Source organism: Vicugna pacos, chromosome 18 (genome assembly GCF_048564905.1).
Source record: "Vicugna pacos chromosome 18, VicPac4, whole genome shotgun sequence".
Lineage (NCBI taxonomy): Eukaryota > Metazoa > Chordata > Mammalia > Artiodactyla > Camelidae > Vicugna > Vicugna pacos.
Genome location: NC_133004.1, coordinates 23,759,001 through 23,782,945, shown reverse-complemented (window position 1 = coordinate 23,782,945; position 23,945 = coordinate 23,759,001). Strand labels below are relative to the sequence as shown.

General features: G+C 40.8%; 1 protein-coding gene across 4 annotated transcripts in view; it reads left to right on the top strand.

Annotated features, from left to right (window-relative positions):
- PARN (poly(A)-specific ribonuclease) overlaps window positions 1-23,945 on the top strand; it is a 148,212-nt gene that overhangs the window by 18,950 nt on the left and 105,317 nt on the right. For 3 of the 4 annotated variants that reach the window (XM_015245958.3, XM_006212074.4, XM_015245960.3), the window contains 10 exons: window positions 239-277; window positions 1,428-1,470; window positions 2,625-2,705; window positions 5,741-5,797; window positions 9,532-9,609; window positions 13,286-13,329; window positions 14,448-14,490; window positions 15,190-15,265; window positions 17,252-17,362; window positions 17,670-17,739. In XM_015245958.3, coding sequence (XP_015101444.2) covers window positions 239-277; window positions 1,428-1,470; window positions 2,625-2,705; window positions 5,741-5,797; window positions 9,532-9,609; window positions 13,286-13,329; window positions 14,448-14,490; window positions 15,190-15,265; window positions 17,252-17,362; window positions 17,670-17,739 — 642 coding nt within the window. The remainder of the gene's footprint in view (window positions 1-238; window positions 278-1,427; window positions 1,471-2,624; window positions 2,706-5,740; window positions 5,798-9,531; window positions 9,610-13,285; window positions 13,330-14,447; window positions 14,491-15,189; window positions 15,266-17,251; window positions 17,363-17,669; window positions 17,740-23,945) is intronic. The other variant, XM_072942655.1, reaches the window with a different exon arrangement.

Below are 23,945 nucleotides of genomic sequence, written 5' to 3'. Positions count from 1 at the left end.
AAGAACTTCTACCTCTTCTATAAAAGCAGTGTAATAATAATCATAAAGAACATTTTGATGAAGGAAAGTGATGAGGAATCCTCCCACCTCAAACATTCTACCTGTTTTTGTTTACATATTACTTGTTACTTCTAATGAAGTCTCTTTTAAAAATTAAATGTCTTTCCTAACCAGTGCTTGATCAGTTTAATTTTCTTTTAAAGAGCCCAAATCATTATCTTTTCATTTGTTTTTATAGGTTCCAAAGAAAACTAATTTATCAGACTTTGAGCTGGAAGTAAGTGTTTATATTATATGGGAGAGCTCTGTGAGGGACCCAGGATTTAAAAACTAAATGTAATTTTTTTTCTCTTATTTCATTTTTTGACATTCTGCAGTTCTTGGTGATTTGACTGTACCGTGTTCTTGGGCAGTGCTTTATTTATTATTTCCTCCTAATTTCTTAAGTTGGATACCTACTTCACTGATTTCCTTTGTTATTACTTCTTAGTAGATACTATAAAGCCTTTAAATTTTTCTTTTAACTATCACTTTGGCCTGTCCATTAACTTTTGCATGTGTGGTGTTTTTGTTCTTTGAAGGTATACGATAAAGATTTGGTTTTAAGACCTGGGAAGTACTCAGGTGAATGCTTTTTCTAAAGCAGGGGTTAGACCACAGGAGGGTTTCAGGAGGTCTGTGAGTCCCCTGAAACAGTATCCAAAATTTTGTGTGTAAATTTTCTAGAGGTGTTTCCACTGGTGGCATTGCATTTTCAAGTGGCTCTGTAACCCTCAAACTGAATATGAGGATTGGACAGATGGATGTTTGCATCTGACTCTGAGGTTCTTGTTCTTTCGTTAGAATCTGCCAGGGACATGTACACTGGGAACTTAATTTGACCAAAATAGGAAAAGGGCCATTATTGTTTGACCAGGCTCGTTTCCTCTCATGTTATCCTTACAACGTACTCCATCCGGGTTCCAGATTCCTCTCCTTGGCAGATACCAACTACTAAGCAGATTACAACAGAGATATTCTTCTCAGACCTCCTCTGTGTATGCTGCATACCTTCTAAAAAGGCCTTCAAGATTTCACTTAGGAAGTAAGCATTGTTATATTTAGAAGCAAGACTTGACTCTGTGGTAATGAGCTGACTGTATTATGGGCTGCATGACATTTCAGAAAATGCCTAAGTTGTAAAAAAAAAAATTAATTTGAAATCAAATACACTCCTGTGTTTTAAGAGCAGAGGTAAGGAAACATTTAGCACCTGAAATATTATGGAATAGGTTTACTCTAAAGTCTTCCTTGGAGTAATAATTACTACCTATTTAATAAAACTTATGTAATTAAGTTATAGCTATATCATTGCTTTTAAAACACTTAGGGTTTTAGCTGTCATTGTCTCATCTACTGATGTCATGATTTTTTTCCTTTCTTTTTAGGTATCCCAAAGGCATTCATGTTGAGACTTTAGAAACCGAAAAGGTAACCCCAAGAATTGTCCAAGGCCAGCGTTAAACACATTACACCCCATGCAACGATATGTAAATGTGAAATGAAGTTGATAAAATTGATAGGTTGGAAATCAGGGCTTACTTCCTGGCTCTGCTTCGTATGAGCTGGGTGACTCTGGGCAAGTCATTTCACCCTTCAAGCCTTTTTTTCCTCATTTGTATGTTGGGCCTGAGCATGGTGATGATGACCCGTACTATCTCAACAGCTTTTTAAAAAGTAGTGATCAAGTAGATAAACAGAAGTGAACATCCTTTGTACACTTGAAAGTACGCAAATGTTAGTATGTGTTCTTATTATCACAGAAAGCTGCAATGGTATGCATGTAATAATCACTTCCTATTATGTGGGCCAGTAAAATTAAATTTTAGAATCTGGGGCATAAGCATAGCTCTCATCATGTACTCCCAGGGTGCACGTATTAAACTGTTGTGGGTACTGGTGGGCTGATGGTGGATTCCTTTTGCAGAATTTTAGAATTTAATTCTTGTTCTTAAGTCAGATGTCTAATTAAATAAGAGATTAGGTAAATTAAAAAATCTTGCCAGAAGATAAATCTCAAACTTTGAAGTAAGAGGTTTTGTGGTGTGTTTGATACAAAATGCAATATATGAGAAAGAAGGTGGTAGTTATCTGACAAGTTATTGGAAAATCTGGGATTTTTTTTCTTATGTTAATGAAATACGATATAGAAACTTTTTTATTGAGGTATAGTTGATTTACAGTATTATATTAGTTTCAGGTGTACAACAGTGATTCAGTATTGTTATGGGGTATATAGAAATTTTATTATAAAACCAGCCATTTAGGAATTCAGTTCAAATGAAGCATCTTAGTGTTCATTATGGTGTGTCTTCTCACAGTCTGTTGATACTAACTGACATCTGTTGAGCGAATTAATAAATAAGCCACGGGAAAAATGTCTTGGAAACACAGAGGTGGAATTTTGGTGTGTAAAGCATGAACTCAACTCCTGGTGTCATTTCAAAATGCTTTCAGTGTGTTTAGCCCATGAAAGACTGTGCAGTGACAAAAATTGTAACTTCTAATGGTAGCAGAATCTGCATTGTTGAAGAGGGGAGGGCAGAAGCTTCCAGAAAATTGTGTATCTGCTTTATGTCTTCTAGAAAGAGCGATATATCGTTATCAGCAAAGTAGATGAAGAGGAACGCAAGAGAAGAGAGCAACAGAAACAGGCCAAGGAACAGGTGAGGGAGTTACATTCATTTCCTCTGGGTGAGAATTGGCAACAGAGTTGTAGGTCCTCTGTTGGATTCGGTGTAATGGAACTGTTCTGCCATAGAAGATTTGAATTGGTAGCAAAACCTAGAAGAGAATGAGGGGAACTTAAGGGTTGAGTGTTCAGATGTAGCCAACAAAGTGAGGCTGGCATCATGGTTGACCAGTCTTCATTCATGTGAAGCAGCCTTGGGGAAGGTATGAGTGATTACCATTCAGATTGTGTGTCACTGAGCTTCCCTGCCCATTAACTGACATCACTGTGTCAAACTTCAGGCACAGTTGCTAGTTTTCCGAAAACAAAGTTTAGAAGGTAGGATTCGACAGATGAGGATGACGTGGTCATGCTTGCATTGTTGGGACATCACCCTGGCTGTTACCTGGAGAATGGATTTGAGTGAGTCAGACTGGAGGCGTGGAGACTGGTTAAGCTGCCGAGTAACCTGCTGAGAGATGGTGCTGCCCTGGAACAGGATTGCTAGTAGCAATTTATGGAAATACTTAGGAAGGTAGAATCAGAGGAGTTTGTGATTGGATGTGGGTGGTGAAAGGAAGGGAGAAAAAGGAGGATGTTCAAGCCAGAAATTGGAACAGCTGGGTAGACTGATGTCAGTCCACTCATGTGGGGCTGGAGTGGCACTGGTGGGGGGATACCCATGGAGGGGATAGGAGTGGGTGTGGGTGAGGGTTGGGGGATGCTCAGCACACATAAAGCAGGACCATATCAGACTAATTCAGCCAGGAAAGACACCATAGGCCACTGTCAGATTTAGACAGCTTATTACTTAGGTAGAGAAGGCAGGTCAGCCAGAGGTGCCAGCTGTATGTGGTCCTTGTCCTAAAAAGGCAACAGTGAAACAAAAAGGGCCAGGTGACTGCAGTGTGGGTTGTGGGTACCCGTTACTGAGGGCTGACTCTAAGCTCAGTGCTTTTATACTCTGTAGCACTATTTTGAAAAGGTAGTGCAGCCGAAAGCCCTGTGCCTCATCAGAATGTGGGAGGCGGTGAGAAACTGTCTCACCTCCCAGGAAAGAGAGGGAGGCAGGTGGGAGATGGCCTCATAGCAGCTCCTTACAAGCCTCTGCCTCCCATCCTCTCCTGGGTGTTCCACCGAGATGCAGGTTAGTTACATCTCAAGCCTGTTTGCAAATGTGCGAGGTCACCAGGGCACCACAGCACCACGGCAGAGCTGTCTACCTGCAGTACTTATATTTTGCTTTTGACCTGATGAGGTTCTGGAGGTGTTCAGGACATCCGAGGATTGGTGTCCTGTTGGCAGATTGTCGCGCTGGAGCGCAGAGGAGGGGTGAGGGTTGGACTTGGTTGTCGTTGGCAGAGAGACTGGGACTGGATGAGAACACCTCTAGTGTGAGAAATAGGAAGAGGGCCCAGGGTTGGATCCTGAAGACCGCTGGCATCTAAGTGATGCACAGAAGTAGAAAAATGTGTCAGATCATTGCTGACCCAGCAGCCGAGGGAAGAGTGTTCGAAGCAGGGGATGTTGACCGTATCTGATGCTCCAGAGAAGTAGGATAAGGAGTGAGATGTGGCCGTTGGGTTTAGCCTTGGGAGTAGGTTTTTTCTTCTTTTCTTTCTTTTTAAAATATTATTTAAAATTAAAAAAAAATTTAATTGCAGTAAAATATGTAGCATAAACTTTTACCATTTTAGCCATTTTTAAGCCTACAGTTCTGTACTGTTAAATACATTCACATTGTACAGTCATCACCGCCATCTCCAGAGGTCTTTTCATCCTGCAGAATGGAAACTCTGTACCCATTAGACAGTAACTCCCCGTTCCCCCAGCCCCAGCCCCAGCCCCTGGCGACCACCATTCTGCTTTCTGTCTCTGAATCTTGACTGCTCCAGGTGCCTCACATCAGTAGAGTCATATGGTGTTTGTCATTTTGTTACTGGCTTAGTTCACTCTTCATAATGTCTTTTAGGTTCATCTGTATTGTAGCATGTCAGATTTCCTTTCTTTTTAAGTCTGAATAATATCCCATATACCGCATTTTGTTTATCCATTTATCTGTTGATGGGCACTTATGTTACTTTTGCCCTTTTTTTTTTTTTTTTACTTCTGCCTTTTGGTTCTTATGACTAATGCTCCTCTGAACATGGTTGTGCAAGTATCTCTCTGAGTCCTTGCTTTCAGTTCTTTGGGGTCTGTGCCCAGGATTGGAATTGCTGGGTCAGATGGTAATTCCATTTTTAGTTTTTTGAAGGACTGCCACACTGTCTTCCACAGTGACTACACCCTCACAAGTGTTCCAATTTCTCCACATCCCTGCCAACACTTGTTAGACTGAGAGTAGTTTAAAGAGGTGAGCAGTTTCAGTGCGGGGGAAGGTGGATTGCAGAGGGCTAGCAGGTACCTGGGAGTTAAACTGGATCTCATGAGTGGAGTGGTCTTTATGTAATTTAGCTGTGAAGAGACAAGAGGATAGTGGCTGTGTGGAGCTTAGAGTTAAGGAAGGGGTTTCAAGATAGGAGAGAAATTGAGCCTATTTAAGCACTACTGGGAAGAAAACAGGAGAGAATAAATGGAATGAGAATGAGTCTCAGTGCTGTGCTATAAAATTTTATAAAATTGCATTTGACCAGCTAAAAAAAAAAATCAGAATGCTCCATTTGGCAGCCAACTGGATGGGTCTCCTTGGCATTTAATGCAGTATTGAATTTGACCAGCAGGTGGCAGCTTTTAAAAGTTTGTGTTTAAGGCAGCTTGATAGACTTAGCAGTTTCAACGGATGATGGGAAGTGATAGGTAAACGCTAGCACTGTTATTTTCTAACTGATGGATAACTGGCCACTTGCTCATTCCACTTTCTAAAACAGAAGAGAGATATGTGGGTAGATCATTTCAGATACAGTTGTTTGGCACGGAAAACTAAAGCGATAAAAATGTCAGTGCTTTTTTTGTGTGTCTAGATTTTAACCCGTTCAAATAAAGAATATGTGCATGTCAATAGGGTTTTGTTTTGTTTTGTTTTTCAATTAGGAAGAACTGAATGATGCTGTGGGATTTTCTAGAGTCATCCATGCCATTGCTAATTCGGTAAGTGTACCAGACTTTTTAACTAATTTCCTGAACATGATATTTAAGGTGAAATCCTTAGTTATCGTTGCAAATTAACTATCTGGTCACATTTGGAATGTTTACCTGGTCTGGAGGGAGAAGCTAGAACCTCATAAAGACAGATGGTTGTTATAATGCACTAAGTGTAACATCATATTTGCTGAATTATATCCAAACCATTTTTTCAAAAAGCATTTCTTGCAAAATGCAGAGGAGGATTATAGCGTGATGGCTTTATGTGGCTCCATGAAACTGGTGTTCATTACTGTCAAAACCAATAAGTAGAATAACAAACTAGAGAATATGAGGAGAAACAATCCAGTGTTTGAGGTGTTTTATTCCTTAATTAGGAGAATCTAGAGGATAAAAAAAATTTGTGTTGAGTTCTTCTGCATAAGTGAACTGTATATCTCATAGCCTTAATAACATTTGATAGATACATTTTTAAAATGTGTCAAAGCATTTGTGTAAATGTGCTGGAGGGTTTTGTGACAGACATGACAGACATTTTTCTTTGTTTTGTAAGTCCTTTCGGAAAAGAGGCATTCACCTCTTGCACAGATAAACTGGGTCTTGCTGCTGGTTGTTTTGTGAATGAAGCATCCAAGTCAGACAGCTTGCTTGGATGCTAACTTGCCTGGAGTCTGAGACTTTCTTTTCTTTGAGTCGTTGGTCTAGGGAGAAGGAGTCATCGTGTCTCTTAGATGCTGAGCTTGGCACCAGGGAAGCTTTAAGGCCGTGCTCTGGAAGTTCGTGGTTGTCTCTCCACTAGGTGCAGACTTGTCAAACAGGAGCACCTGAGGGGAGGCGCCTCAGCTGGGGTGAAGTGGAAGTTAAAGAGCTCCTATGAAAGAGGAGGGCTGGCTCCCCGGGATCTCTTTCCCTAAAGTGAGTGAGGCCATTGGAACAAATAGAAAGTTGGATGAGCCTGGAGGAAAACAAAAGTGTGAATCTCTCCAGAAGTGGCCAAGATAACAGATATCCCTGAAATCGGAGAGGAGCTTCTAGTCACGTTTGCTCACAGTGTTCACGGCTGGCTGTCAGGCTTCAGCTGGTGGTTGATCTGACTGAGACTGCCCCTTAAATACCGAGGTGGGGGATGTCAACTGGCTTTGAGCTCTCTTTGGCCACCATGATAGTTAGGTGGCTTTTCCGAGATTGGGACATTTGTTGCCTTGTACAAATTCAAATACCTTAGCTTGCTGTGCCTCTGTTTGTTTTTCCTCTCTGTTGTCTTTCTTCTGCAGAGTAATTCACAGTATGTTGCTGACCATTGGTAGTTCACATCACAAAGCGTGCTGTGAGAAAAGCCCTGTTTATTAGTGATCCGGACATTTACAATTTTAAAGTCACATACCTCAAAAATACTACCATAATAAGCTCTAAAAAGCCAGTGAACAGTAAACACTCTTCATATCAGACTAAATTCTTGTCCCGTCATTCTTTGTAGTAGATCTGTTTTCCCTGGTTTTAAAAAACTTTGTGTTAATTTTTCACCCATGGAAAAGTTGCAAAACTGGTACAAAATTTCCATGTATGCCTCACCCAGCTACCCTAATTTTAATATCTACATAATCATATGATTGTCAGAACCAGGAAGTTAACATTGGTACAGTCTTGTGACTTTCACCGATTTTCCCTCTAAATCCCTTTTCTGTTCCTGATTCCGTCTAGGATTCCACATTGCACTCACTTGTTATTTCTCCTTAGTCTTACACAGTCTGTAATTTTCTTTGTCTTTTATAACCCTGATCTTTTTGAAAGAGCACTGATTATGACTCTGTCACATGTCTCTCAGTTTGGGTTTGCCTGACCTCTTGTGATTGGATCGAGGATACGCCTTTTGGGCAGGAAGGCTGCAGAAAGGGCGGTTCATGGTGTTGACCCTGATTGCTTGGTCAAGGCGTGTCTGCTGGATTTGTGCACTGTAAAGTTACTGTTCCCCCCTTTGTGATTAATAAATATTTTGGAGAACACACTTTGAGATGATGATAATCCTGTTTTTTCTCCCAACTTTTGCCTGCTCACCTAGTGCCTATCTATCGGTGCATCTTGCCTGCAGCCATGATCACTGTGGAATTCTAGGGATGGGTCTCCCTCTTCGTTTCTCCATTTTTTCTTGGAATTCTATCAGGAAGAGCTGTCCCTGCTCCCCTGTTTGTTTATTTATTTTGGACTCAGGGAAGTTTATTTTATTCTCTAGATCTTGATCTAGTATTTTCATCGTTTATTTGTTGCTCAGATTGTACCACCTTGACCATTGGAGCTTCTTCAGGTTGGCTCCTAGGTCCTGGGGACCAGCCCCATCCTTTTCTGAGCACCTCCTTCCTTTCTCACATCACAGGATGTTCTAGACCGATCTTATGTTTTCCCTGCCTTAGCTCTGGAATCAGCGACTTCTCCAAGGAGTCCTGGTCCCTTTTCTTGGAGAATGGTGTTTAAAAACCAAGATCGGGTGCTGGGCCACTGCTGTGCTGTTAACTGCTTCTAGTTCCCCTTGCTGGGTGGAGTTAAGAATGTTACATGTGTGTAACCTTGCATATTGATACTTCTGTGTCTGACATATGTGTATATAAAACAATGTGCCTTTATACTGATATACCTCAGATTCCAGTCCAGTCCCACAGAGTTTTTCAGCCCATTCTCTTTTCTTATTTGTAACTTTTTTTCCTCCAACATTGGGAAGTACAATTCTTACTATTTACTGTTTTCATAATGAGTTCTGTTTCTTCCCAGCCTCCTTCTGTGTGGTTAAGAGATTCATTTATAACACAGTTGGGGTCGTCTTGTAGGGTTTGTATTCCTTTTTGGGTTCCTTCCACACCTTCTGTATGATTTCAATCAGTACTTGGTGTTTCAGCATCGTGTAGATACTCAAGATGTACCCAAACACTGAACCACAAGGACGGCTGGTCTCTCTATTGGATTTGGGAGATATTGTGTAGAATTATTTATTTCAAAAAGTTATGTTTAGCCCTATAAGTCAAGGAATGTTATTCTGAAGGTCCACTGGGACATAGTATAAACCTCCACTGTCATGACCAAATGCTTTATGTTAAAGATGGTGTCACCTGGCTAGTTAAGGCCAAAGCTGATGTTCCATTTTGGTAGTTTAATTTTTTTACCAAAATTGACTAACTTATTGCACATATATTGTACCTAGCTGGTTGAAAAGCAGTGAATTTCATTGGAAAAGGTATTTAAGAACATACCCCATGAATTTTGACATACATGATGAAGGAAACGAAAATTCTTTCTGTTTAATATAATTAGAAATTAGTTATTTTCACCTCTTAGTATTGTTATGAATGTTATCTTTTAAAAATAAATGAGTGTTTTAAAGAATGCACTCCTAAAATAGATATTTGGAGTTTGTTCACAAATTATTCAACAGTTCAAGGTACTTAGCATTTTCGGTTGCTTTTCTGAGCTCGTCAATGAAAATTTTACTATTTCTGATTCTTGAGGTGTCAAGAGGAATACAAATCAATCAAAGGAAATCATTTGGAGCTTTTACTTTGCATTCTGGGTTTAACACCAGAAGAGGGATGAAGCCAGCCCAAATTTCTTTATTTGCATATCTTTATATATTTTTTAATAGTGAAAAGTAAGTTTAGTACAGAATCCTCATGGAAGTGAACCATACATTTCACGCTCAAGCCCCAATGTAATTTTGTACCAAGAAGTCTTTTCCTAACCGTGACTCTCTTTAGGGAAAACTTGTCATTGGGCACAACATGCTCTTGGATGTCATGCACACCATTCATCAGTTCTACTGCCCTCTGCCTGCGGTAAGTGACTTGTCAGCCTGTGTTGTAAAATTTCCGACTCTTTATAACTGAGAGATTGTTCTCTTTTGGGGTGCTGTTTCCTTGTCTGCAGCATGTTCCCAGAGAGACAGTCTCCTGCACTTGGTTGTACATTTTTAAAGAGGTGTCCCTAGGCCATTTTAAGGGATCTTCGGTCATCTGCCATTGCCCGAGCAAGGTTAAACACTGATTTCCCCTTGATGCCAGTGGTTTGCTCACTCAGTGCCGGCAGGCGTTCCTGGGCCATAGGTGTGGTCTCATAGTTTAGCATTGCTGACATTAGACATTGCAGGGCCGTTGAAGGTGGGAAGTGCTGGAGGTCATCTGGTCCGGATCAGGTCAGCAGAATTCTTGGTTACCTCTTGTGAGGCTGCTTCCTGACCAAGGTCTCTGTTGACTCTGGTGTTGTTTTTACTCTTGGAGCCAAGCCATCTCAGTGCACCAAAGCACAAGCTTTGGGAAAGGGGCTTCTCTGCCGTCTCTTCCTCTTCCACTCCCTTGCTGCATGTGGCCTCATTTCATCTGCCCCTCATTACTCTGTCCTCCCTTCTCCTTTATTTTCTCTCCGTGTTTTCTGTCCTTTAGTGATCTCACCCATCTTCAGGACTTCAGCTGAAGACACCGACATCTTTATCTCCAGCTGGGATCTCTCCTCAGATCCAGGTATACACTTCACACTGAACACTATACGTCTCTACCTGGATAGCCTTCAGACTGAGTGGTGTTTAAAATTCACATGTCACCAATGAGATGTGTAGCTTACACCACCTTTCTTTCCTTTGGTCTCCAAACCAGTTCTTTCTCCCAATTCCTTTGCTGTAAATAATGCCCAGTCACCGGTACTATTTTTAACATCAGTTTTGACTCTCTGTCTGTCCCCCAGTCTGGCCAGTTGCAAAATCCTGGCGATTTTGTCTCCAGGCTGTCTCTCACATCTGGATTCTTTTCATTTCAAGTAGCAAGGAGCCTTATTTCTCATCCTGAGTTTAGCGAACTTCAGGCAGGACTCCCTGTCTCACCTTCAGCCCATCTTTTAAACCAGAGGTGAGCAAACTTTTTTTTTCGTAAAGGGCCAGGTAGTGAAATATTTGGGGCTTTCCAGGCTGGACAGTCTCTGTCAGGACTCTCAACACTGCCATTGCAGCTTGAAAACTGCCCTAGAATGCAGTGTGGCTTTGTGCCACTAAAACTTTATTTAAAAAAATAGATGGTGGACCAGGTTTGGCCTACAGGCCAGAGTTTGCCAACCCTCGCTTTAAACGGCCACCAGATTCATCTCTTACGACTTCTGGATTCAGTGGTATTTAGGATTCAGTATCATTTATACATCTGCAAAACCTCAGTTACTTTACGTTTCTTATGGGACACTGTTGCGTCACCATCTTGATTTTCTTTGGAAAAGTCCAACGCAGCCCAATTCTGAATACAGTGGGTCTGTCTCTTCCCTTGTCCTATTTGTGCAACCTTAAGGTTGTCCCTCTGTCACCGTCTGGGACGCAGAGGCATCATAGTTGTGAGTCTCAAAACAAACATGATGGGTGTGAACTTGCATTGTATAAATCTAAAGACCAAATGTTAATTTCAGATCACCACTCCTTATTGGCTGAATAGTAGCAGCCTCTATCTCGACTTTTTGACCTTTAAAGCAGTGAAGTTATCAATAAAGAAAGAGGAAAGCGTATTTAATACTTTGTTTATACGTGTTCTGAACACCAAACAGAGCTGGGCACGTAGGAGACATTAAATATTGATTTGACAAATGAGTATCTTCCGACTGTGCCAGTTTTATAATCTCCTGATGTATGGCTCTGTTCACATCACGGGTCGTGCTCAAAATTCTGAATTAATCCCACATTCTTTGTTTTTCTATACAGTCGATTCTTCTTAGCCTGGCACATGAAGCTTCCTGTGATCTGACCCAGCCTTCTTGTCTTGGTTTGTGCTGGTTTGACGAGTCTTGCCGTTCGTTCCTGTCCTCATTCCCAGCCAGACTGGCTCATTTTTCCCCTGGGAAGCGTTTTGTGTTTCCACACGTCTGTGGTTTTGGTATATAATTTCCTCCAACATGAGTTTTCTCTAGTTTTTCTCAGTGCTTGCTGTGTGTGGCTTTACCTGTCCTACCAAGGTCCTGCTTACACCTCTTCCGGGAAGCTTTCCCTGCCTGCCCCCTTGCCCAGGAGGCCATCTTTCCTTCCCCTGAATTCCCCCAGAACTGCGTACCCCTTTTGTTGCATAAATTTTATCTCTACAGCTTACTCTGCTTTTCCTTCTAGGTGATTAGCTCCTTCGACAAGGAGTATAACCTTTTATTGTCTGTGTGCTTTGTATGTAAGCATTTAATAAATGTTGCCTTGAACGTAACTAGTTTTGAATCAAATCCTATGAGAAAGAGCATATGATATGCTGCAAGGTAGAAGGTAGGTTAGGATAAGTGATTTTATCCCTTGCTTTCTTACAAAGGCAGCCTGAGTGAGTCATTTAGCTTCTCTGTGTTATGTCATTGTCAGAGGGAGAAAATGGTTTTCTTCCATCTTCCTTTAGAAGAAGTGATGAGAATAAAGGAGAACACCTATTTAAAATGGTAGAACGTTTTCATACACTGGTATCAAATGTTGCATAGAAAATTATACTCAAGAATCCATATTTTGGAGCAGGCTTTTAGGGGTGAGTCTCTTCTTAAAAGTCTCCTTGGTACTTCAGCATGACCTTTTAGAAGGCATTGGTCTGGAACTCTGCTATCTGCTGGCCCTGGAAGTTGCCATAACTCTTAGTTTTCCTTGCTTGTGAGGCTTTGTAATGGTATTGAGGGATTACGGAGTCTTCATCGCGTTTTTGTTTGACTTAGCACGGAAACCACTTGTTCCTGTATTGTTCATTAATCTAATGATAGCTGTTGGAAAGCTGGTATATATTTCAGGCTAGCTAAATACAGTCTGTATTTACAGATTTGAAAAGCTAATCAGAAATGGCAGTTTCCTATGAAGCATGAATAACGCTGCAGAGAAGTGTAGTTACGCAGGGTCAGGAGTATGACTGCGCAGTGCACTGTGGCAATTACGCATGTAAATGAATTAATTTAAAAGGAGTGCAGTCTCATTTGAGCGCTAGACTTCCTGATCAAATAAACTTGGGAAATGAATTGTCTAATTCAGGCACTTGCTATTGGTACCACTTTAGCAATTTTCCGAGTTGTTAGAGAGTCATGTGTATTGGAAATTGTGTGTTTTAGTGCCCATTTTAACCAATGTTTGAAAGATGTTCCATTAAAAGTATAACCTGGTTTACAGGGTGTCCACTTCCTGCACGAACCGTTTTTTATTTGAATAGCTCTACTAGTCCCCCTACTGTGGTGAGTTGTGTGATGCGGCTGTTGTTGACAGCTTTCTCCACACAGTGGAAACCTTTTGTCCCCTCCTGTTTCAGCCATAACACACTCAGATTTGTCTGTTTTGGTTATGCAGAAATTTAATATCAGGTCATATGATTCCCAATATTCTAAAAAAGTAATTATTAACAAGAAATGGGCCTGATAGTTTAGCTTAAAGGGCTTGTGTGAGGTATCGGTGTTTGAGAAGAGAGCTGTGGAACTTGAAATATTTATGTTTTAAACATTGAGTGTGTTGATAAAATCATAACAGGGCATTCTCTTGTTTCTTAGGACTTAAATGAGTTTAAGGAGATGACAACATGTGTTTTCCCCAGGTAAGCTTTCTTTGAGGATTTGTCTTTCATTTAAAACAGTCGTCATGGCATTTATAACACAGATAGGTACACAGTAACTTACTAAAACCATTAGATCGTGATGACAGTCCAGTTTGCATAAGCTAGGAAATGGTGTAATAGCTCCGGCTTTGTGATGGTTTGCTTTTACTATTGATGATTGGTTTTGTTGTTAAAAGTTAAAAATCAAAATTTGAACTGACTGTGAAAATAGCAACTCTTCTTCCCTCATCCCACGTCCCGCTGTCTGAGGAACTGGTAAGGTCTTCTTGAGTTGGCTCTTACGTTTCCTGTGTGTCAGGTGAACCTTGTCGCACTGACATGTCCATTCGAGGGAATTCAGTTGAATGTTGGACACAGTTGAATGTATAGTTGGATATAGTTGATTATAACCAGTTGAGAGTATTCTGTAGTCAAGTCAAGAACTATCAGGCTAGAGAATTTTTTCCCTTAACTTTAAGTCAGTGCCTTTACCTGTTAGTGTTTTCACGGTCAGTATTGTGTCACATGTCAGCCACATGCAGCCCACAGAGCAAGGGTCAGAGCTTGAGGACCCGTGCAGCAGTCGCTCTTTCAGCCGGACTGTTTCTGTCCAGTTAACTAAAGTGCTCACATTTTGTGAGAAGGCACAAAGTTTGCGTAATCAGTGCCTCTCTCTTTTTCTTGTAGTATTCCAATCTCTGAAACAGAATAGTAAGAAAACACAACAGCATGAAACTACCAAATGCAGATTTTGACCCTCCAAGAACTTACGTCATACAGATCCGGGTAGCAGTAGGAGGTGGTAACAGCTCGGAAATGTGAGACCTGTGGCAGTGTTTGAACTGTGTGAAAACATACTCGGATATTTGACTTGCCCTCTCAGGGTGCAAGTAAATCTAGAACTTGTGCTCTGGGTATGGACTTTCCCACAGCCCCTTAGTGAGGTGCCCGTTGAGGGGACTGAGTCCTCAGTCTCACATAGAAGAGGTCAGACTGGCTAATGTGCTTATTAATTCCCCTGTCCACTTTTAAGACAGTAAGCTATTCATTTGAGTAAAATACATTTTGAACATTGCTACATGTTTTGTTTACTTTATTAAAAATTCTTTTGTTTTTAGACTCTTGGATACTAAATTGATGGCCAGCACACAACCTTTTAAGGTATTTTTAAAACTTGAACTATTGCTGATAAACTATAGTTTGAAATTTTCTGAATTGCTACAAGAGCTTTGGAATTCTGTCTATTTAAATGTCATTTAAAAATACATCCAGGAGAGAGGGAGGGAGGGAAAGAAAGAAAAGAACAAAAAAGGGAAAGAGAAATTGGAAAAAGACTAAAAGTTAATATATCAAAATGTGAACAGTTGTCTTCGGGTTGTTGTGTAATTTTTTTTTCCTCCTTTATTCTTTCTGAATGTACATTTTTAAAATTATATAATGTATTTTTGAAAAGGTTACACACACGTATTTCTCCATTTCTTTTTACTTGTATGTTTTGGATATATTTTATAATCAAGAGAATTCAGATAAAAGTATAATCATTTGCTACTTTCTGAAGTGACTTACATAACTGAGTGAAATGAATGCCAGAACAGTGCAGCTTTATGGCCAAAGGTCTGTAGATACTTAACATACCTGTAAAAACCTTTCATATGGCTATACTTTCCATATGGTGGAAATTAAACTTACTGTTTCCCTTTCACATTGAATAAACGACCCCTGTGTTTTTTTTAAGAACACAAGGGGGCAGTATTAGATGCTTTTTTTGTTTGTTTGTTTGTCCTGACATTGAGTGGCTGTCTTTAGTACGTGTTACACTGAGATGATGAAGGCTCATGATTCACTGCTTCCGGTTTGCAGGATATCATTAACAACACATCCCTTGCGGAGCTGGAAAAACGGTTAAAAGAGACACCTTTCAGCCCTCCTAAAGTTGGTAAGAATATAAAATGATCCTGAAAAGCCCCAAACTCTTGGTAATGATTATAAACATATATTGTAAAAGAAAGGTGAAACAGTTCTAGAAGCTATGTAATTGTACATTTATAGATTTTGGCTGAATTAACTTGCTCATGCCCTGTGTTAAAGTACTGTTTTCTGACTGAAGATGGTCTTCTGATCCTATATATATTTCGTGTGGGTAGGATTGGGTAGACTGTTCCCTGAGAAGTTGAGCAATTGAAGTTTCAGGGCTCTTCTTTCCTAATGCTTGGCATGCGCCCAAAACTTTATGTGTCTTTCTTTTTATGGTGCATTGATTAAGCAGAGACAAAGAGTTGGTGATTAATTGTCAGGAGTAGGGTGAAAATATACTTTTTGTCTCAGGAAAGCCTAGAAACTGGATTTACAGATGAGGAAGGAGAGTTTACACCCCTGCCTCCTTCAGAAGTGGCTTTGGTGGGGAACAGCAGCCGTGAGGAAAACCAGAATGGGGAGGAATGTTTCCTGGGGGCAGAGAAGTTTTGCCATGTCTGGCCATGGCCCCAGCCCAGGTATCTGGTGAACCTTCCAGGTGTTACTTCCTTGGTTCCTCTTGGCCTACTTGTGCCGCTGATACTGTAATTAGCATTCCATTAGCTGTGGCCTGCAGACTTCCTGAGACATTGAAGGTAGGACTGATGGTTCAGAAATTGACAATGGAAGGTGCTGAAGCAGCCAAGGTTATAGTTATTTGCTTCCCTTTCTAGAATAGTCCAAAAAAGGAATTAAGGGAAAGGCAGGGCGGGGATGAGGGTGTGTGGAAACTTAGACCTTTTCTATAGCAATATAATAGAAATAATTGATTTTGGAAAATATGTTTTTCAGCTGGTGGTAGAGTAGAAGATAATTCTTAGTTGGCTATCCTGTTAAAAGATGTTTTTTAAGTTTAAAATCTAATATTTGATACTTATGGAGGTTAAAGAATTCTTGCTTAAAGAGCGTTGTATTGATGTAAGAACAATTATAGCCTTTTCATGATTAATTTCCACTCATTCTTTTGATTCTGATTTTTTGATACTTATTTTCAGAATGGTTCTAGGAAATATTTATTTATGAGTTACAGTTTTCTTCTATTAATTCCATATAATATTCTTGTAGAGAATTTATTCTAAAGCAGGTTTCTCTTCTTAGACCTCTTTCTCTCAGAATCAGTGTATTATCAGTGTGACCAAAGAATCATGTTATAAAATGGTCTCTCCTATGAAGTGTCCCCATGTTCCAAGGGCAGCATTATAGCAAATTCTGATCTATTTTTGGACTTAGTTGTGCTTTCATCTTTAGATCTGTAAGCTTGGAGACATAGTAAGGGACATTCAGCTTCCAGTGTCGGCTGGAGTCTTTTGCTTTTGGCGAGAGTTGATAGATAACAATTACAGAGCGTTTGCCCTGTACCAAGCACTGTGTAAGAGCTTTACTTCCATTGGCTCATTTGGTCCTCACAAAAGCCTAGTGAGGGAGCTTTGATTGTCATCTCTCTCCTTCCAAAATGGAGGCCCAGAGGCTAAGTGACTGACCCAAGATCACAAAGCAGATAAATGGTGGAGCAGAGATTCAAACTCAGACAGCGGGACGACAGAAGCCATGCTATTAATTATTAGTCTGAAGTACCTCTTGTATCCCAGTCATTGTCACAGAGCAAGCTTGCAAGGCTGTAAATAGCACCCACCAGTATGGCGTGAGGAGGACTGTGGCTGAGTCTTTGTTAATGTAGGTAAGGCATTTCACTAGTCTAGACCAAAGCCCTCATTTTCAGTGACTCTGTTGTCTCATATTGTAAGGTCTTGTGTGGAGAGAATTAAGAAATAGATAGCCTTTTTGCCTGCTTATTTAGGATGTTTCTGCAGTGCAGACTAATGCCATTTGGGTTTGGCAGGGCAGTGTGCCTATCAGTCTTCATGATTTGTGATGTCCTTGGGAAAACTTTTTTCTTTTTTCTCTTTAGAAAGTGCGAAAGGTTTTCCGAGTTATACCACAGCTTATGAACAGCTCCACGAGGCAGGCTATGATGCTTACATCACAGGACTGTGTTTCATCTCCATGGCAAACTACCTAGGTACTCACTATACATGTTTCTGTCAAACACACAGTGGTCCAGCGTGGATCTTACGTGTCTACCCCTTCCCTGGGATCTACTCACCCAGTCAGAAGTGGGAGGGTTTTGAGGTTGGAGTCGGAGGAGGTTGGGGTGATGGGATGGAGAGTACACAGAGAGGAACCATCACCGCTCACCTGTGATATGGTTTGGTACTGGCCCATATGAGTACCTTTTACGCTTGCTGAACAATACTGTTGATTTAAATCTATTTTTCAGGCTTTGTCTACTTGACCATATATAATATTCTGCTTCTTTCCTTCATTAGGTTCTTTTCTTAGTCCTCCAAAAATTCATGTGTCTGCCAGATCAAAACTCATTGAACCTTTTTTTAACAAGTAAGTAATCAGGGTCCCAACCCGCAACATTCTCTCACTGTGAAAGAGCCCAGTATCTGGGTTGTCAGTTAGGGATGCTTGGGAGGTCTGAGTGTTTTTAGATAAAATATTTCTCATCTCTGGTGATTCAGGTGATATTTTTTGAAAAATAGAAATTGACCTTTTCAAAAATAATACATTAAATATATTGGTGTTAAAAAAAAAAAGGAAAGAAAACATTACCCAAGATGGTACCTCTCTTCCAAGACAAAGAGCTGGCAGTTTCAGAATTGAAATGACCTGCAGGGGTGACTGCGTGTATGTGTGTGTATATGCAGCCACATCTGACTTACCCCTGCGAGCTTTACGTGGGAGGCTGTTATTTATGCCTGCATTATTATCTGATTAAATAATGTTCTTCCTGAGAAGACGTTGGTTACACAACTGGCTTTTAAAATAATCTTTGGAGATGTTTTGATTGTCCTTGCTTCCCAAGCGCTTGTCTGAATGGATCCAGTGAGGTAAAAGCTTGCTCAGACACCTTCATTGCTGGAAGAAGTCAGTGTGATTTAGAGCAAAGTCTAAGTTCAGAGCATTTTCAAAGAATCTCAGGATTGTTACTTCAAAGTGCGGTTTGTGCTTTCTTGGCACAGCTGAGACTGAAGTTATGGATGTGATCCTCAGGCTGGCCACAACTTGGCTCTGGGCCAGAGCCCTGAACCTTCATCTTTACCCCCAGCTCTCTTCACAGGGTTGGTTCTGGGAGATTCTGGGCGAGCCAGACAGAACAGGGCAGCCACATCGATCACCACTGCTGAGAGAAAGAACTATTTCAGTGCTGAGTTGGTTACATCATTTCCTTACATTATATGCAGCACTGTACAATTCTATCAGTATTGTCAGAACCCTGTAAGATTACTGTCTCCTTCAGAGTCTGCATAAATTCCAGTATCGCAGTGCTTGTACTTAGGTGACATGCTGCAGAGACAGATACTAATTCTAAACATCTGGATTCCTACAGGTTTGGAATTTGTGCAGACTGAGTTAGTGAATTTTATCAGACTGTGGCTTCTTATTTCTTTAAATCTTTGTACTTCTTTTATGGAAGTTCAAAGGTAAATGTGTTTGACTTTTCAAAACGTCTTTCAAAGAGAACTGAGCAAGAATGTAGTGTAGAATGAAAATTAAAGTTGAATTTTTCTGCGTTGAAAATTAATTCTGCTAGAAATTGAGTTCTCGCTATGTAGCCAGTTCAAAATGAGATTTTCTTAGCTCTTAACTCTTACTTTGATGGCAGTGTTTACCTTTGTAAATCTTTGGAAGGGCAGCTTATGTCGTCAACCGTGGAACCTGCAAGTGACACTCAAAATTGTTTAAATTATGGCCTTTCCTTGCATTTTTGTGTGTGTGATATTAAGTTTGTCGTTCAACAGTATTTCTCAACTGCGAGATGTTTATTCATGTTTAAATATTCAAAACAACAATCCTGCTTCTCCACTAAAATCGGCTCCTACTAAATTCAGGTGATGGATACAAAAACTGGGTTAGATATAGGCTGTCTCTAGTTTATCAGGCATCTCTGTGACCCAAATGAAGAGTAGTCAAAATAAGCTTTGATTTAAAAGCTTAAATAAGACTGTATACATTTCTAGATCAATTTAGTATCGCTAATTATGTGCGAGATTATTAGAAGAACTGAACAATAAACATACAACTTCACTTGGAATTGGGGCTTGAGTCCATTGCGATTATTTTTTGCTGAAACCTAGATGCATACCAAAAATAGTTGAGGATTCAGGAATCCTTCTGTGATATTGCACTGAAAATTCTTGCCCAATTTGATTTTTTGCTGTATTTTTCCCCATCCGCTAAAGGAAGAATATCTTCTTCATCTTTAGGGGGAAAAATTCCAGAAGGATTTGAAATGCAAAATACGGACTATTTTTATTCTGCATTGGAATAGCTTGGTCTAGTACAGTCGTCCATTTTTAACCCATTTAGGAAGTAGGAAAAGCATTTGCCTCTTTCGATGTCTCTTTCTGTGTTGACACTGACCTCATACTTACGTGCAGGTTTCATTTGTGACCTTAAACCTTTGTTATTTTTTTTCCAAGACTGCCCTTGTAGAAAAACATCCCACAGTTGTCATCAACATTATCTCAAGTGGTTGATCTTAGAAAAATCTGTACATTTTTCTGAGGGTTGGTTGGTTTTGGCACCAGGCTTTTCTCAGTGTAAGCTTAACCAAATATGCATAGTCCTAATATAAATTTGAATGGGCATTAGACTACTTGCATATGCAAATATATTTTGTTCTACTCTCATCAGATTTATGTTTAAAAAGTTAACCTTGAGGGGAGATAAACTCTACCTATTTCTGCATTATTCTAAATTAGCATCTGGCTGTGTTAGGCATGCCTTTTGGAAAAGCTTTATTGAGTCAACTGTTGAGAAGATCCTGAGACAGCTGGTGTTTGAGCAGAACACACAGACTGAATGCAGTACTGGATACTTTGTGAATTTTGTTTGTCCAGGAGAATGTCCCAGCGGGAATTTACATGGTGCCAATTGTCTCTTTCAAGGCCTGAGCACCTCCCATATTTCTCTTTTCCTTTTTGGCATCAGAATGAAAGCCCTAAGATTGCTGAGCGATGGAAATTGGGATGAGACCACTGCTGATGCCGGGCTATGTGGCTTGTGTTCTTCCTTTATGTCCTAGGCTCTCTGCTCAGGAAATGGTTTACCTTCTTTTATGACCTTGGTCAGTTTTCATCAATGCATGGAAAACCAGACTTAGAGAAGATCCTTTGGTCAAATGCTTTTAGGCTGGAAGGAGCTAAAAATACTCTCTGCTTTTATTTTTTATTACACTGCAGAAAGCATAAAATCAGACTTTTGTCTTTGGTTTTAGTAACTGTCATCTGTTTCTGCAAGACACTTTGAAGTCTCCTATAGATAACGCTTTATGTTTTAATTTTTTTTTTAATGGAGATATTAGGGATTGAACCCAGGACCTCATGCATGCTAAGCATGTGCTCTACCACCAAGCCTTTCCCCTTTCCCACCCATAACCTTTTATGAAGGGTTTTGGGGAGAGGTTATTTTCTGTTTACTTCAGTTCTTAGAAAGAGGAAGGAAATGAGCACATAACTTATTTTGGCTAATCTCTTAAGTAGTGGAGTTAAAAAGAAAAAATTGCCTACAGTTTGCTGTAGAGGATGGCGGCCTCATTCTTGACACACGTGTTCTGAGTCTGAATGAGATTCCTGTAGAAATCTAGGTCTTCCTGGGATGACTTCGCCATGTTCTTTCTAATCTGTAGATGAGGAGACAAGCTGTAAGAAGGAGTGATATGTTCTTGAACAAATTGTTTCCTCCTCCGTAAAATAGGGCGGAACTGTTCACCTCCCATGAAAGTGATAAAGACTGCATGAGATGAAAAGGACTTTGATAGTTCCTAGAACTTAGTTGGTGGCCAGCATATATTGTTCTCCTTGCTTGAAATAGAAGAGAATTTAACATGCTGGGAGGTTTAGAGACGTAGATGTAGTAGCAGAATGTGTTTTATGTTTTCAGTTTTATGATAAAGGGGAAAGTTTATTACCATGTGGATGTGAAATTAGAGCAAATGTGAAATGTCCACTTTTCTTGTACTCTCCTTTTAGTGTTTGCTCATAAAATCAGATGATGATGAAGTATGTCGAATCGGTACATAATGGAAGCAAGATGGCTTTGATTTGGAGCATTTTTTAAAGTTTTGTTATTCAAATGAATCCAGCAGTTTATAGATGGTTGTAAAGGTGTATATAACCGTGAGAAGTACAGATGGGGGAGGAATCATTGTGATGCCTGAAATAAAGCACTCTGATGCTTCCTCCCTCTTTCTCCACGGAAAGCAATCACGGAAAGCAATCACGTGCTGGCAGCAAGTTGTTTTTTCTTAGAATATGCGTGTGCTTCCTGCTTAACAGCAGAGATTTTAAACTGAAGGATTGTAGGAAAAGAAAATACTGAAGATCAACGCCCAGCCTCCTTTCTTGCCTGCCTTTTCACTGAAGCTGGGCAGAGCCACACTTACTGGCCTCATGTACTGCAGTGGCCCTTCACGCTGAACTGTGTGGTGGCTGGGTGACCCACGTGTCCAGAAGAGCAGACCCTGCTTGTCTCTCAGCACAGTGGTGCCTGACCGCCCGGGGAGGCCCTTACTTAACGTTTTCCCGTGCTGCCTGTCCCCCCTAACACAGAGGAGCCGAAGGTACTGCAGTAACAAGAGGACAAGGCTAATCTCTTCTGGTTCCCGGTGTTTGCTATTGGTTTGTAGCATCCCAGGCAATGGATGGAGTGTGTCTTTACTGAGATACTGTTCATCTTGGGTGTCAATTAAGTCCATTGTTTTAAGTGTTACAGTAATCCACCCCCTTCAAGTGACTTCCAACTTGCCAACATAAGCAGGAGTTACAACATAGTTTGTACTGTTGGTAAGTCCTTGGCACAAGTGTCACAGTTCTCCACATAATTGGCTCCTATTTGCATTTAACATTTTAACATCATCAGATTAATTTCTCTAATACAGAGCAGTTGTGGTCTCTGGGATCAGGTGTCTGGATTTGAACCCCAGCCCCAGTCCTTATACCTGTGCCATCTTGGACAAGTTAACCCACTTCGTACCTCAGCTTCCTCATCTGTGGCCCAGAACATTGGTGCCCATTTCGCAGGGTTGCCATGAGGGTGATGTGGGAGAGTGGCTGTCACGTGTGCAGTGCCTGGCACGTCATGGGCCTCAGTCCGTCCGTGTGTCCCTGCTGTGGGAACATTTATGCTTTGAGGACATGCTTCTCTGACCAGATGCCAGGAGCAAACGGAGAGCTTTTTGTTTTTATAGAAAATACCATATAATTGTACCTTTTGTACTGTGCACCCCCTATAAGTAGGGCTTTGTATTCAGTTATAAGCCTTGATTAGAAAAGAGAGGGCAGGGAGCAAAAAGCGTGCTTGTAACTAAGTGACGTTCAGGCAGAAGATACGCATGTGCTGTCTTTTCTTGCTTGTTGTTTTCCCCCTGGAGGCGAGGGGTTATTTCTCAGTCTTTGGGCTGTGTAGCATTTTCAATTGTAAATTTTTACTGGGAGAGGAAAGTAAAGAAATAGCATTTACTGAGTGACCCATTGGAAGCGGTTTCTTTTTATTTTTTTTAACAGCTGTATTGGGATATAAATTCATATACCTTACCATTCACCCCTTTAGAGTGTACAATTCAGGTTTTGGGTATATGACATTAAGAAGTTTTAAAAATTATGGTACAATATATGTAGCATACAATTTGTTGTTTTAACCATTTTTAGGTGTACAATTCAGTGGCATTAACTACATGCACAGTGTTGTGCGGCTGTCACCACTGTCTATTCCAGAGCTCTTTCCTCACACCAGACAAACTTCTTGACCGTCAGGTGACAACTCCATACTCCCCGCTCACTTAAGCCCCAGGGAACCTCTCATCATGTTTTCTGTCTCTATAAGTTTGTCCTTTTGTGAGCTGTTTTTTTTTTTTGAGTGGCTCATTGCTTCAATGAGATTTAAAAAAAATTTTTTTTTTATTTTGGGGAGGAGGTAATTAGGTTTAATTTATTTACTTATTCATTATTTTTATGGAGGTAGTGGGGATTGAACCCAGAACCTTGTGCATGCTAAGCAGGTGCTCTACCACTGAGCTATACCCTCTCCCCACAGTGAGATTTTATCTTATTAAAACAGTCACTGTCGTGCAAACACCTGGAGCATTTTTCTTTTCTACTCGTGTTGCTGTCTTATGTTGAGATCACTTCTTGGGCATGGGAACCTGGAACTGCAGAGATGGGAATTTGTGCACATCCTCAACTGAGGCTGGCTCCCGGGCTGGGCAGCAGGGGCAGGAGAGAGAGCAGAGGCCCGGGGTGGGCCAGCTGGGTTCTCATCACGCCACTGGGGTGGGACAGCTGTCCTTTCCGAAGCTAGGTCTGCCCATCCGTGAACTGGAGGTGGTAAACGTCCACCCTGGAGGGCGGCCCTGAGACTACAGAGTTGCATTGGTGGCGTGTAGCGGGTGTGCAGAGTGCAGCTGTGAATGTTTCACCGCAGTGAACTTCCAAGCAAAGAACGTGAACTCCTGTCCCGGTACCGGGGACAGTGGTAGATAAACACAGCAGGCAGTGTGTACTTAGCTTAGGAGCCTTGGGTGACAGTCCCTCTGT